Here is a 14,918-nt window from a genome sequence, read left to right on the forward strand (position 1 = left end):
CAAATATTTATATTTTAAGATTTAGAACCAATGCTAGTTATTATGTCTTTACATTTGTAAGACTTAAAAATCTGATTTAAGACATTTTAATGCAAATTAAGATCCCATCATTGATTTATTACTCGATTGATCCTTGTTACTTTTTAAAGATCCGCAGACACCGTTCAATTTGTTTAATATCTTTTATTCACTACATAGAAAACAATGAAGATCCAAATACAGGTCACTTACACTAACATGTCAGAGTTTTTGTGCATCAACAAAATTCAAATCAGAGGTTGAACATTGACCTCTTTATCAGCCTTTAGTCAACACAGACGGTTCATATCTTTGTGATACAAGCTAAGGTGAGTTTTTTTAAACATTTCTGTGGAGGAAGATTGAGTCAGTCTTATCGCCTAAATCTACTCTGATCCAACAACGAGTTCCAAAAGTCAACGCAGGAGTGTGACGTCAGCTCTGGTTGTAAAAGGCAGTTTTAGTACATTTTAGTTCATCTTCTTCTCTATCCTGTTGTTGTCAATGGGCACCTTTTTCATAAAATAAGCAGGTAGGAAGTGACAGCGAAGGGCCAGCAGAGCCGGGAGAGCCGCCATAATCAAGTTGGGGGCCACGACGGCCCACCAATTTTGGGACGGGACCCTGTAGGTATAGGCGGTCTTGGAGTGTAGTGAGGCCCCAATGTGACACCACGAAGTCTGCAAGAGGATTGGTTAGGAATCAACTTGTTTAGGATTCAGATGAATGAGTTATTTGTTACCTGAGCCATGGCCCCCGCAAACAGAAGAGTCGAGTCCAGCATCCAGCTGCAGCCTGGGGTCCTGAGCCCATAGATGAGGGCGGCCAGCAGCGGCAGGGCGTAGAAGAAGTAGACCAACATCTTGTAGACAAAAAGAGAGATTCATAATGAGAAACCTGGGTGTTGTATTTGACATGTCCCTGGTACAATAAAAAATGACCAGAAACGGTTTCCTTCACCTCTCTAAACTTATTATTAAATTATATTAAAAATAATGTCGCAACGCAATCAGGAGCTTATAACCCATGCGTTTGTGTCTTCTCTTTGAGACTATTTTAACAGTTTATTTTTGTGTCTAAACAAGAAGGATATGTCTCGCCTGCAGTTGAAACAAAACTCCTTAAAAAGATCCTTAAAACTCTTGACTGGCTGCCAGTTTCTTTCAGGATCAACTTTAAAATTCTGGTTCTTACTTTCAGAGCTATTAGTGGGCAGACCTTACATCTGATCTGATCCAGCCTTACACCCCAGCTCGGGCTCTTAGGTCTGTGGATCAGAATCTACTGATGGTTCCTGAACACGCTTCAGGACCAGAGAAGAGAAAAACTTTCAGACTTTTGAATGATCTTCCTCTTCCTCTGTGTTTGATGGATCTACTGACTCTTTAAGAAACATCTTAAGACATGTTTACTTGTGAAGGCTTTTATTAATTTTCTTGGACTCCTGTGTTTGTCTTATGTTGTCTTGGCCTTTTAGAGTTTTTTAATTTGTAGTTATTTAAAAAAAAAAAAGTAATTGTTTTTGATTGTTCGTTTATGACCCTGGTCTAGAAGGGTGCTTTAAAAAATAACTGCTGCTTACTATTTAAACAAGGTTAGGATCAACTCTTCTTCACACTCACCATCACTCTAGGAAAGCCCACCGGGTCCTTCAGGTAGGGCTCGTAGTCGTAGGCGTAGGTGAAGCAGGCGGCCAGAGGACATTCCAGCACCACCTGAAGAAGAGTCGGTGTTACTTGCAGCAGCCTCCATATTCGAATCGAGAGCGGCAGTCTCACGAAGGCTCTGAAAACAGTGAAGGCTGCAGCGCCCAGCATCAGCAGAGACAGCACCAGGTCAGCGGGGCGAGTCAGGAGACCCTTGCTTTGTTCCAGCAGGATCTGGTGACAACAGTATCAGCTTCAACCCAAGTTTACAAGATTATTACGACAACATCTTGCGTCAGAAGACAATAATATTACAATAAACCTATTTTCCACAATTATTATACCTATGCATTAAAATGCTTTTTATTAAAACAGTTAAACAATGCAAAGTTTTAGAGCAAAGGGTTAAATTTAATTGTACAAGGAGCCAAAACAAAATGTATATTTGCAAAACTGTCTCATCAACCCTTTCTTTCCTTTATAATCAGTTTAACTCTCATTGGAAGTCACTGTAAGATAATGTAAATCCATATTCTCTGATCCTTTTCTTATCTTAATCACTGGCATCTTTATACAAACATCCAACTACTTAAATATTCGGGTTGAATGAAATATCGATACACCTCAATATCACAATATTTATTTTCACAATACATATATCGGTATTCAAAAGCAGGCAACGCTTTCCAACCATATTTATTCATTAATCATATTTGAATTAGTTTTTTGTTTCAATAAAGTTTGTTTTAAATCAAATTATTGTATCAAGTATTCACAATAATTGTGAAATATTCATGGAGTTTGACCATTTTTTGCAATTAAACATCCGGCCACTAGAAGACAGCAGTCCAGATGTTGGAATAATTAAATCCTAGCGATGACTAAGGACGAGAGGATACAATCAACAGCTTTTAAAACTAATGTTTGGACATTTTCTGGTTTGAAAAGAGTTATTACTTTATCAAGAGTCGTGTGCTCTGTAAATTCTGTAACACCAGAGTCAAGTATTCGAAAATACTACAAATATATATCTTTGTTACTACAGAAACACAATATATCGTATTACTGCCCGTATATCGTGACATGCAACTTATCACCAGATTTTTGCCAATAGACATCTCTTATAAATATTTATTTATGTGTGTGAACAATAAATATTGTTATTTTTGTAATATCGAATATTTACACAGGACGGAATGGAAAATTGATAAAACAACATTAACAAATTATACAACGATGACTGGTCATAGGTATAATAAATATCATATTTATGAAGAATAAAAACATCAGTGACACTGTGAAGAAAAAAGATCATGAAAAATGCTGGTAAACAATACAACAAGCATTTGCGTTAACACAAATCTATTGAAAATCTATAAACATCGCTATAATGTGAAAATGTACTCCTTAATGAAAAAACAACTGAAGTTCAATCACACCTTGTCTGCTGGGATGACTGGCATCACTCTGGGTCGGCTCAGGAGCACAGATGCTGCCCAGAAAGGCACCAAGAAGAACGGTATGTTCCTCCAGAAAGCAGGTTTGATGTTTGACCCGTATTTACCTGAAACATAAAAGATTGTTGTAGCATTTAAGGTCAACGACGATGGTTTTACCTCTTACCGACAAGGACCCCTGGGATCAGAACAATCTGTTGCGCTATAGAAGACCCCACCAACAGCAGCGACAGACTCCGGTAAGGCTTTCTGTGAGGAGCTCAGACCTTGTTAGAACTTGGGTGAGTGGAGACGGTGGGATCACAGCGTACCCTCTGAACATCCGGTGGATGATGGTGAGGAGGAGGACAAAGTGAACGACACCTTCCCAGTACGACATCATCAGAGCGTAGGCGGTGACGAGGTGCGGCTCCCCCTGTGGGCACGGGTTCTAGTCACCGGAACATCCTTACATTTGACAGTTATTTCACTCCACCTTCTTCAAGTAGAAGTCCATGAAGCCGGAGATGAACCCATCCTGCTCCAACGCGTTGGTCAAAGCCACACTGCAGGTGAAGCAGAACTCTCCAAACGCTGAGGAGCACAGATGTTCACGTTACTTTTTTTTTAAACTCAATGACTCCATCCACTTGTCTTTTACCATAATATAACGGATCCACCGCCTTGTGGTTTAGAACCAAGAGGGGCACGATCAGAAGAGCCCATCCCACCACGACCAACACGACTCCCAGGATGACCAGAGGCCTGCGATGAGGAAGATTAGCTTAGATGAGAGGGAAAATAACTGTATTGAAACATCACAGCTGCTCTGTTATCTGCTCCAGACTCATTTAGAGAAGCATCGCAGGGTTTTAATTAACATTATAAACTCGTGATTAGCATGAAGACGCTCCGTCCATCAACATTCTTGTCTTCTTGATGCTGGAGCTACAGACACACAATTATTATAGCTGTAATTATCCTGCATTCATAGATTATCATTAATGCGTCTGTGAAATGTTAAAGAAACACTAGTGGCGATGATCACGTGCAAAAATTGAAGGAGGAAATTAACATTATTTAATTTCAATCTATTCTTTTTTTTTTATTCATTCATTATTTAAATGTATATCACGTTAATGTTGTCTATTACTTTTGTTGCACTTCATCTCATTTTATTCCATTTTTATTTATTTTATTCTTTAAATTGTGTCCTGCAATCACAAAAAAGTTTGACCTCGATATGACAAAATGTTAAATATTTTAAACGTGGTAAAATATAAATACAGGAAATTGAGTTAATTATTGAGTTAGGTTAGGTTAGGTAGAACTTTGTTTTTTTCACAATTAGACACAGCAATACAGAAATTATTCATAAAAATAAGAACAAGAACAAAGAGTAAGAACAAGATGATACAATCTAAGTCTAAAGATAAAGAACGTAGATCAAAGAGAGACAAATAATACAAAGACTAACATAGAATAGAACATCATGATACTTTCAATAAAACAAATAATAATAATTATCATTATTTATTTATATAGCACTTTTTTTCACTGAAGTTACAAAGTGCTTTACATATAAGCAAAACTTCAGTTAGAAATATACATTAAAAGACATTAAAACAGCACAGTAGTAAAACAAGATAAAAGGACACGCGTTCTACTTAAGGAATATAGTATTAAATAAAATGATAAAACACTGCAAATAAAGAGATTAAAGCACATTAAAGAATCTAGATAAGGGTTAAAAGGTGACATCACATAAAAGCCAGTCTGTAGTAAGCACTTAACTCCATATACAAGCTAGTAAACAAAATAATTACTTGCCAGTTACAGAGGTAGATTTGTTTCTTTATTATTTAATTTTAAAAAGTTACTTCAATCAAAAAATATACATTTTTTCAATAAAAATTGATTAGTTGTCTTTTTTGTGGGAAGGCCATTTGATGTACGGTTGTGTCTTTAGTTAATAAAATCCCGTATTTTTTTAATTGAAGTAAAAAAAAAAAATGGAATAATTGAGAAACAAATCTCCATACCAGGTTGGCTTAGTCCTTTCATGTCAATTCTTTAAAAAAATGTATTCATATATTAAAGAAATACATTATTTAAATGACCATTCTGAGTCAAAATAAAAGGTCGATCGCTCTGACATACTTTACAAAGTCCAATGAAAGAGTAACACTTACTGCTGGAGCACAGGGATGTTGTTAATGGTGTAAAAGATCCCAGGGGCCAGAAGAGACAGAAGGAACAAGCTGACTTCCACCGGCAGCTTCATTTTCCAGTCGGATTTCTGGGGCTTTCTAGAATAAAAAGTGGAGATTTAAGTCCAATTAAACGTCCTCGAAAGAGGACATGTCGGATGGTGGTTGCTTCTCAAAAGCTGCTGGGACGATTAAAGAAGGAGTGTCTCGGTTGTTTTTTGACCCGCAGTCCAACCCCGGCGTCTGCCGCACTTGTCAAAGTTCAACCTGGCCGCCATGACGAGTGGATGGTGACGTCATCACGTGGCTTCTTTTTCGTTTTTACACATTATTTATTTTAATAGTAGTCACTTTTTGTTACATTACATGTTTCTACCAATAAAGCCACCTTTTTAAAAAGTGAAACACAATACAATTAAATGGAAAAAAAGAAAATTTAAAATCAATTCGTAATATCATAATAAATAAAAACAATATTCAGGATAAATAAAAGACATTAAAAACTTTACCTTCTCCCCTTTTTCGATGATTTCATAGAGAGTGGGAAAGGTTAACGTCTGTTGTTTTTGAAGGTTAGTTACACAAAGACGATTCGAATACATTGCAAGCTATTTATGAACTTAAACACGTAAAAAAGGATGTTCGTGCTACTTTGACCTCGTAATACGTGCTCTTTGTGCGATTTTAATGTCGTAACACAGTAATATACACATTCTTCGAGTGGCCTTAGTATTCCGTCATACAGTCGTAACTTGGTCCTTTAAAGATGTATCTATTTTGATTGTTTTTACATGTATTTATATATGATTGTATGGATTGATATGGATGGAGCTAGACAAAATAATTTCAGACAAAAATATCTCTCGATCTATAAACTCAACGGAACCTTTTTAAGTTGGCAGATACTGACACCTGCTGGTCATACTTTGAACTTCTTATTTTGGTGAAGTTATAACGTCATTAAAAAAAGTGTTTAATGTAAACGTCGTAAAGACAGGAAAGGACTTTAGTTCTCAGCCAGGTCCATATGTGTCACCACTTCTTATGGCCCCTGCGTCTCCTTGAAGAGCCATCTGTTTAATGCAGGATTAAATCCCCCCTTGAGATATCTTGATTACATTGTGGATTACAAGTAGACATTAAATTCACATTATGGGATGTATCTAAACAAATATGTGCTTATAACGGCAGCTTCAAGGAAATAAAATTGCAACCAAGATTATTTGCCTGGCAAATAATGTATTTGTAAAGTAGACCTTCATCTGATGCGACATTATCTTGTGCTTCAAAGCGGCTGAGGAGGATTATACTCATGTTGCCACAGAAACTTAGTGACCAGTGGAAAGAGAGAGTAGCAAAGAGGGGTGGGGAGTCCACGAGGTGACGAGTCCATACGTACTTCTGTCCAGACGCGGGACATACATAGACAATCCATTTAAAGACGTCAAAGAAGTCTGGCACCATGTTTCACCCTCTGATCATTGCCATACTGACCGTGAACACCTCGCTGACCGTCATCTATTGGACCTTCATCCTGGGAGATGCCTACTTCAAGTGGTTGGCCGAGCCTGAAGACAAACCCAAGAAGGTGGTCTCTCCGGCCTAGAAGAGCCAAAAGGGAATGACTTAACGGAAAGACTGGATTTTTTTTTTTTGCTTAACCATAGTTCGCAAGTAGAGCTTTTAAAAAAACATCTGGACGAGATTTTTTATATTGATGTTGATAGGATCCCTTCTAAAAGGTAAAGTATTACCACTGAATGATGTTTAAGAAGCTTCTTGTGTAACTTTTTAGTGATAGAGTAGCTCAAAAATGTTGTCCAGCTCAGTGTGTATTCTGCTGACTCAGCTCTGTGTCGACGGTGGTGGTGAAGTGTCACCAAAATCCTGTCAAGGATTACAAAAGAACAGCCGAGGACCATCAGCTCAGAATCCTCACGACCTCCCGCCTCTCCACCACCTTCTGCTCGTTCCATTTCAATTCCGTCTCGACACCTTCAAGCATGACGTTTGCCTTCTACTGGGGTCTGCACCCGGTCTCTTGGTTCACCCTGCTGGCCAGCGTGGCCGTCACCATCATTGAATGGAGGTTTATTTGTAAGCGTTTTTACGAACTGAACGCTGAGAAGCAGAAAGACACGGACACGGCTGCGGTTGAATGTAAGAACTGGATTAAAGGCTGGGGAAAAAAAAAGTTCTCTGTGATGATAGGCTACTATGACCCTCACTCTAACAATCTTATGTGTTTGTTTCCAGAGTCATCATTATTATCTGATAATCCACTTTGAGTAAACAAGGTAAGACACTTTGCAACTCTCCTTTATCCCCTTGCAGATTCTTTTCTACTTTAAAGCAAAAAAAAAAAAAAAGGCTTTTACTGCTGGTCCTCCTGAGAGTAATATCTGCACAGATTGCAGGTTGAATTATCACCATCATCTCTTTCGTGGAACAGAAATGAGCCGTGAAAATATGGTGCTATGTTGGAGAATTATGAGTCTATGGGACATTAGTTGAATATAAAACTGTGCTATATTTATCCATTAATGCCAGTTGGACCCGATAGAGGCTGGTTTCAGTGAAAAATATGTACTATATTTATATGTGAATATGAGGAGTGTATAAGCTTCTTTGGTGTATTACTGTCCACCTCTCTTCACTCATATCTCTAATCCCCGCAGATGGGAAGCTGATATTCTTCAGTGACAGAGTCAATCCTATTAACTGTGGCTGTCCCATATTCACCTCGCCCCTCGCCCCCCCTTGACACCGATGAAAATTGTAACTCTCAAAAGGAGGTTTAAGTCTAGACCAAAGATTAGCAACACTTGCTCAATCAAGTCATGTTTCTTCAACAGGTCTCCCATGAAAAACGTTTTTTTAATGCTCCACAGCTTTCCTTTCCCATCATCCATTATGAGGAAGAGTAGATTCACAGCCAGACAATTAAACAGACTTTTTACCAGGTAGTTTTCCAAGCATGAATCCCCTCACAGCAGGAGCCCTGCCCTGGAATCTCACCCAGTTGGCGTTTAGGCAAAGAGACCTCCTCCAGACCACCAAGAAGAAAGAAGAGGGGTATTACCTGGACTACATCCCCCCAGCGAGAGACGCCATAACTCTGCCAAGCAATGTAGTCTATGTCCTCATAGGGGTGGTGCTGGTTGTATTGGCTACTTACGCTGTGGTGGGTCACCTGATCAAAGATCTGATGCATGACTTTGCAGGTAAACTACCCTGCTGAACCCACCAACCTAAATCTGGTCCTTCAGCATCTCCTCTTTGTGTTTTGTGGAAGTTCTCTCCACCTACTTGCCTTCACTCTCCGTGATTTTTTGTTCCCCTGTTCTTTTGTTTTCAGATCATTTAATCGTTTCGTTTTAAAGCAAAATTCATTTTTCAAAAGATTGTTTCTAGAACCCCCTGGTGGCAGAAAAGTGCAACTGCAATGCCGTAAACCACTCAACCACCGCAGTTGACTTTTTCTCAGTTATTGTTGAGACAAAGGCTGTCAGTTTCTGGTTTAATCTTCCGGATTATTAGTCTCTGCGTACTTCATATGAAAACATTGTCTCAGACCCACTTTACAATGGTCAAGCCAAAGTTAAGTTAAATGATAATTTAAAGGTGCTGATCATTTTCTCCAAAGAAAGTAGTACAGAATTGTATCAGATTCAATTAAACAACACAAAACATTATTACCATTGATTTTTGGCATGACCAAAACGAACAGTGTCAAGCTATCTGGTAGCTTTACTGTTTAGCTTAGCAATAGACGCGCAACATTTTTTGAGTATGGGGTGAAGGTCATTTGCGGAGTGCGGGCTCAGGTGATGGTTGCACTTTCAGGTTTTTTATTTTACTGTCAACTTTATGTCTCTATGCTGTGTGCTAAATAGCAAAATATATAAATAATTCCTCAACACTGAAGAAAAATAAACAAGTGAATGGATGGCAAGTTTGCTGCTGTAGCTGCAACACCATTATAGAAAAAAAAAACTTGAACGAGATGTGAACCGTGTCGTGGGAGTAAGTTGGCGTAGTAAATAGATCAGCAATAAATAGCACGTAAAAAAACAAAAACAGCAACCTTTATTTCTACCATTATCATAAAATAGTAACGGCAATAAAAAGTGTAATTACACTATGACTTAAAAAAAAGACATCATTGTGTATATTTGAATTTTTATATACATTTCAGTCAATCACAAAAGAGAAACAAAAAGTATACGATACACTTTTTCCAATACTGATCAGTGGCAGAAGCCATGTTAGAACCAGACTCAAATAATATCAGACACGAGAGGAAATAAGTCCAAGGTTAAAAATAAAGAACGCTCAACACATTCTGGTTATTTAGTTTGCTCCCCTCTTTCGTTCCAGACTGGTTTCTTGGCCCAAAACCAGTAGAAGAACGTGTGGAAGAAGGTGGAGCGTTCATTGAAGATCTTCATCTTCCAGTTAAAACGATGGAGCTGCAGGAGCTGATGGTGATGGAGAGGGACGGGTCGCATCCAGGATACCACCGGACGGAGGGAGCAGACCATCTTCCACCTACTCCTTCTCCTCTGAGATGTGCAATCACTTCTTTCTTACAAGGAGAGAAAATAATTCCTGCTCAAAGTGTCACGTTTGCTTCAGCGTCTTGTGCTACTACATCTATGTAAGCTGCTAAAACGATACGCTCTGTAGTCACGCTAAGGCTTTTACATGCTAAATGTATTTCATTTTTACGAATGAAAACTATTCTGTGAGTACAAGTTTAACAGCGAGAGTTTAGATTGAGACACTTGTGTATTTCATTGTCTTAACCCGACGAGCTGCTTCAGTGATGCAACGTCGTGTTTGTCACTCCAGTAACTTTGTCTTGGTGTTCATTTAAGCTTCTCTCCAGTAAACATCTTGTTAATACAAAGTGTTCTGCTGTGTCTTCACTAATCCATCTAACCCTCTCTGGTATCTGCATGTGTCAGGAGCTGCTGCCTTAGAGTGAGCAGCAAGATTAATGCATGGATGCTGTTGACTTACGTCACACAGACAATTTATATATATATATATATATATATATATATGTGTGTGTGTGTGTGTGTGTGCATGCGTGTGCGTATAGAGATCAATTAATTAAATTAAATAAAATAAAGATTAAAACCAGAAAAATAAAATACAAAATAATTGTGTAAATGTCAGAAGAGCAACGTTAAACTCAAAACATTGAAATACTTATTATTGATTATTTTCATAAATACACACTAACCTCATGAAGCCCTAATAAAGATAACCGTATAAAACAAAGAAATCTTACAGAGTTAAGTCTAAAAGTAGCAGGAAACGGAATTGACAACATTTAAACATTTTAAGTACAAGAAAAATGGTTTTATTATTCATTTATAACTATAATTTATCATCATTGTTATTGTGATTTAATTGACTGAATTATTCATGTTAGCGCAATACCATGATAACTAATCTAGTTGAATCTAATTTAGATGAATCTAAGATAAATCGATATAATGTAATTATTAAATTGCCTTTGAAAATCTCAAAAAAATGTCAAGTATGTGTTCTGCAATAAATGGGAATATAAAAAGATAAAATAGGGGGTAATTAAAAGGGTATATGGTATAAGTTTAACTTAAAGAACAAACATTTAAGATCCTCCATCAGCACCTTCAGGTATATATATAAGGAGTTGTAAGTGTTAGACAATAAGGTAAGGTAAGGTAAAACTTTATTGAAAAATTAAATTGCTTTTTTCCAATAGCCACAGAAAATACAGCAATTATTTTCATGAAAAATAAAAAATAAATAAAAATAAAAATAATAACAAGAACATAAAGGGAAACAACAAGATGACACAATCTAAGTCTAAAGATAAAGACAAACATAGATCAAACAAAAACAACAAGGACAAAGGATACAAAGACCATCATAGAACAGGACATGCATATAACATACACAATAAAGTAACACGACCTAATACTCCTGGTGACCTTGAGTACAATCGGCTCCAGATTATCTGATTTACATCCGCGTCACTCTTTCCGCCGACAAACTGGAAACTAAATCTCGTTTTAATTGCACATCAAGAGGAAAAGTTTATTCAACCATCTACCTCAGTAAGGTATTTATTAAAATTCATAACACATGTCTCTAATGGGAGGAGAGCTTTGCTGGTTGTTTGGATGAAGAGTATGTCCCGAGGTGACCTACTGTGTTAAAAGATTTTAAGATTTTCACTCAGCGATGGACGTCCCTGTGGATATGTTGAGAGTCCGTTACAAGGAGGAAGACGGGACGGTGTTGTTCGAGAGCTACATACCGCCGTCCAGGGATGCCATCCACCTGCCCACCTACGTGCTCTACCTGCTCATGGCGGTCTTCATCGTCCTGGGCGTCCTCTACGCCATCATCGGACACCTCATCAAGGACCTCATCCACGACTTTGCAGGTTTGGGACTCGCCTTCTCTGAGATCCACCGACATGTAACCTGTTGTCTTGTCCAGACTGGATGCTGGGAGCTCAGCCGGAGGAAGTGGTGGTGAACTACTGCGAGGCCAAGGACAAGTTCATTGTGGACTGGTTTCCCGAGACGACCCCGGAGCTGGAGGAGATGGCCCGGGCAGAAGAGAAAAAGATGGCTGATAAGGAGTTCATTAAAACCCCTGCGATCTGGGTCATCTCGACAGAACCTTGTGGATCCAGGACAGCACCAAAAGTGCTCTTTGGAGGGAGGATGTGATACACATTGAATGTTGATCTTCATTTATAGGTTATATTTGCAGCTTCTTGCATTCTACTGTTTAGCTTGAGTTTACAAACCTGGTTAAAATAATGGATTAAACCGATATGACCTTTGTACTGGACCTTTTTTTTTTTTAGACAGTTTCGATAAAATGTTATTTGCCAGCATTTTAATGTTTTTTTTTGCTCTGATTTACATTTCAGAATGTGTGCAAACAGGGCGTGTATGATTGATGTAAACTGTTGTCATTTCGCGTGACGACATCGACGACAAAGCGGAAGCAGAAAGTGATATTATGGGGACACCTAGCGACCATTATATATCATTGCAGGTGCTTTACCATATTCTATCCAACATTTTTGTAATTTACTTACCAAATCGGTGACCATTCAATAGTCATGTACCATAAAAACATATTGTTGAATAATATATATATATATAATATAGATAATATAGTATCTATATAATAAAATATGTATTCATCTGATTTTTATTAAACATACATTATTTTAAATATATTAATATAAACAACTCATTCAAAATGAAATAATAATATTTTACTGTGTCACCGAGGTGGTCTGAGACAGATTGACTTTTAACACCTTCCGATGCTACAGTGATTTTAAGCAAACAATGACATAATCTCATTAACATTGGCTCTTTAATCCCAGACTCTCTCACTACAGACGTGACTATCTGATGAGAGATTAGGTAATCTTAAATGCTGTCATTGTTGCACACATTACAGGACTTTGTTGCATATTAAATCATTAACTGACTTCATGTTTCATCAGCTGGTTGTGATGAAAGGAATTGACTCTGCTGACTCATTGTATTCACAATAAAACTGTTAGAATATTAATTTTTATACTTTATTAAAGATGAAATATATATATATAATAAACATCATTCATCATTATGTGTTGTGTTTCTTTTCTATAAAGTGTCCTGCAAGTTTATTTTTATTCAGTCGTGTTGTAGCATAAAGAAAAAAAGAAGAAAAAGAAAATGATTGATTTAAACATAGGTGTTGTTCTGAGCCAAACCAAGATGAACGGTGTGGTTTAGTGTCTCCCAGGTTAAGGATTAAGATATATATTTATTTGCATGATCAGACACTTGTGGTGGAAACACAAAATCACATAACAGAATCTTCTCATCAACCAGAGTGATATTAAGAAGAAATAATCATTACTTATAATATATATAATATATATATAAAGTCATCATTTAAAGGTATATATATATATATATATTTATACATGTCTATTTATACTAAATGGGATTTTCGATGAGGCTCAAGTATTCTCACCAATATAGAATATAGAAATTTAAGATAAATTACATGTATAGTTAAAATTGCTTCATATTAACAAAAGTGAATAACATGAATTCAAATGTTTTAAAGCCATAAAAGAGCAATACATTAAAAATGTTTTACATAAATATTCACGACGATTTTTTAATTTTTAGGATTTTAAAATGTCCATTGTAGAAGCACATTCAATGCTCAGCACATTTATTTGTATTACATTAGTACTCTTAATATACACAACTGTAGTAACAAGTATGTTTTAAGTTCAATAAAGTATTATTTAACCTGGGTCTTCGTGGTTGTATAGTCCTCCCTGACAACAGACAAAAAAACAATAAAGACGTTAAATGACACACAATGGTTGCAAATATGCTGTCTTTGTGCTTTGGACTAGCGAGCCTTCCAGGGTGTCCCCTGCCTTTCCCATAATGGAATTTGAAAAAGACCAGTATAAACAAATAGTATTTGGATTTGTCATTAACGTTAATGTGACAAATGTAGCATCAAAACTAATTTAATAAAGTTAAGAGAAATTTATAGTAGCTTGATTATTTTACTATTATTATGCGTATTACATTGTATCATTATTATTTATATATATTTTGGTACAGTGTCCAAGAGAGCCCAACAATATAATAAAACGTTTTTTAAATTTCATACCCATCTTTCATGAAAAAGAGGTGTTTTTCTATTATCCTAGCCTTGTTTTCATTGTGACGACAGGATCTGTCTGCCTCTCAGCTGACACCAGGGGTCTCTCTCTGGAGTGGGATGGGGTCTCTCTGGCAGCGTCTTCCTCCTTCATCTCCACTCACCCACGCAGCGGAAGACCAGCGTGTTCCTGGGGGTTCTCTCGGACCGGAGAAGGATGGGGTCTCGAGGAAGAGGCTCTGGATGACGGTCTGAGTCACCGCAGTCTTCATGGAGTGGAGCTCGCCGGAGAGTGAGAGGTGAGGCGGCGATTCGGACCTTGTATTTTCGGGGGGCGTGGGGGGGGGAGACACACACACACACCGCGACAATACACGCCATCGAACCATCGAACCATCTTTAGGGGGGTTTAAAGATGACCCGCCGGTCAGAGGTTTGGTGTCTTTTGTGAGCGCGAGGCTCCATCCCAGGCCCGGCTCACATGAGTTATTCATCGGTGCAGCTATTGAGGCCACTAGCGCAAAAAAACAAAACGGTGTCGCTCTGTCCTGGATTTCTCGAGCATCTCAGATTGAAATGTGAGTTTGTCCAGTGTCACCATACCTCAGATCTGCAGCTATAGTGTCAAAATAGTAGAGGATATTTAAAGATGTATATGTTCGGTTCACGTGACTACGTTTCGTCAATTGGCTTGATATAGTGTGTCTAATGGATTGGCGGGTTTTTTTTGTTACTGTACAAACTGAACTCGACAAAATACTCTTTATTTTGTTCTGGTTATGAAATCACGTTCAACCTCCCGTATATCTCTGACGTATCAACGTTTTATCAATTAATCAATCAATCAATCCAAAGGCTGACATGGGGACAATTTGTAGGGACCATTTTTGGCCCCTTAATCA

At 37.7% G+C, this 14,918-nt stretch overlaps 3 protein-coding genes and 1 long non-coding RNA gene across 7 annotated transcripts in view; 3 read left to right on the forward strand and 1 right to left on the reverse strand.

The window, feature by feature from the left end:
- Nucleotides 1-168: 168 nt before the first annotated feature.
- Nucleotides 169-5,950, reverse strand: LOC148063721 (transmembrane 6 superfamily member 2-like). Of its 2 annotated transcripts, XM_087810837.1 has the most exons (11): nt 5,820-5,946; nt 5,293-5,409; nt 3,762-3,865; nt 3,597-3,694; nt 3,433-3,536; nt 3,288-3,370; nt 3,104-3,228; nt 1,797-1,898; nt 1,641-1,733; nt 761-880; nt 169-698 (listed from the first exon to the last, which is right to left on the reverse strand). In XM_087810837.1, the coding sequence occupies exons 1-11, from the start codon at nt 5,843-5,845 to the stop codon at nt 489-491; spliced, it is 1,182 nt and encodes a 393-aa protein (XP_087666963.1). In that variant the 5' UTR covers nt 5,846-5,946; the 3' UTR covers nt 169-488. The 2 variants fall into 2 exon arrangements, with proteins under 2 accessions (XP_087666963.1, XP_087666962.1); XM_087810836.1 differs by having other exon boundaries at nt 1,641-1,898; nt 5,820-5,950.
- Nucleotides 5,951-6,201: 251 nt separating this feature from the next.
- Nucleotides 6,202-10,222, forward strand: LOC148063722 (uncharacterized). Its single transcript, XR_015713534.1, has 3 exons — nt 6,202-7,052; nt 7,567-7,607; nt 9,691-10,222. It is a non-coding gene; the product is annotated as an uncharacterized LOC148063722 (long non-coding RNA).
- Nucleotides 10,223-10,923: 701 nt separating this feature from the next.
- LOC148063723 (uncharacterized) lies at nt 10,924-12,164 on the forward strand. 3 transcript variants are annotated; one of them, XM_087811950.1, is made up of 3 exons: nt 10,924-11,428; nt 11,529-11,755; nt 11,812-12,164. In XM_087811950.1, the coding sequence occupies exons 2-3, from the start codon at nt 11,551-11,553 to the stop codon at nt 12,045-12,047; spliced, it is 441 nt and encodes a 146-aa protein (XP_087668076.1). In that variant the 5' UTR covers nt 10,924-11,428; nt 11,529-11,550; the 3' UTR covers nt 12,048-12,164. The 3 variants fall into 3 exon arrangements, with proteins under 3 accessions (XP_087668076.1, XP_087668078.1, XP_087668079.1); XM_087811952.1 differs by having other exon boundaries at nt 10,924-11,423; XM_087811953.1 differs by having other exon boundaries at nt 10,925-11,428; nt 11,549-11,755.
- A 1,193-nt stretch (nt 12,165-13,357) lies between these two features.
- The window catches only part of LOC148063724 (myomegalin-like), a 41,902-nt gene continuing 40,341 nt past the window's right edge, over nt 13,358-14,918 (forward strand). The window contains exon 1 of the mRNA XM_087811960.1: nt 13,358-14,315. Within this exon, the coding sequence (XP_087668086.1) occupies nt 14,287-14,315 (29 nt within the window). The 5' untranslated portion in view covers nt 13,358-14,286. The remainder of the gene's footprint in view (nt 14,316-14,918) is intronic.

The sequence above is a fragment of the Callionymus lyra genome, chromosome 16 (genome assembly GCF_982586985.1).
Source record: "Callionymus lyra chromosome 16, fCalLyr1.hap1.1, whole genome shotgun sequence".
In the NCBI taxonomy this organism is placed as follows: domain Eukaryota; kingdom Metazoa; phylum Chordata; class Actinopteri; order Syngnathiformes; family Callionymidae; genus Callionymus; species Callionymus lyra.

Excerpts from the sequence above, each read along its gene's own strand:
- LOC148063723 (XM_087811950.1), top strand. The coding sequence starts at position 11,551 with ATGGACGTCCCTGTGGATATGTTGAGAGTCCGTTACAAGGAGGAAGAC. Across the intron at positions 11,756-11,811 it reads CCTCATCCACGACTTTGCAG|ACTGGATGCTGGGAGCTCAG; the intron begins GTTTGGGACTCG and ends TGTCTTGTCCAG.
- LOC148063721 (XM_087810836.1), bottom strand. The coding sequence starts at position 5,845 with ATGAAATCATCGAAAAAGGGGAGAAG. Across the intron at positions 3,371-3,432 it reads ATCCACCGGATGTTCAGAGG|AAAGCCTTACCGGAGTCTGT; the intron begins GTACGCTGTGAT and ends AGCTCCTCACAG. Across the intron at positions 699-760 it reads TTGCGGGGGCCATGGCTCAG|ACTTCGTGGTGTCACATTGG; the intron begins GTAACAAATAAC and ends ATCCTCTTGCAG.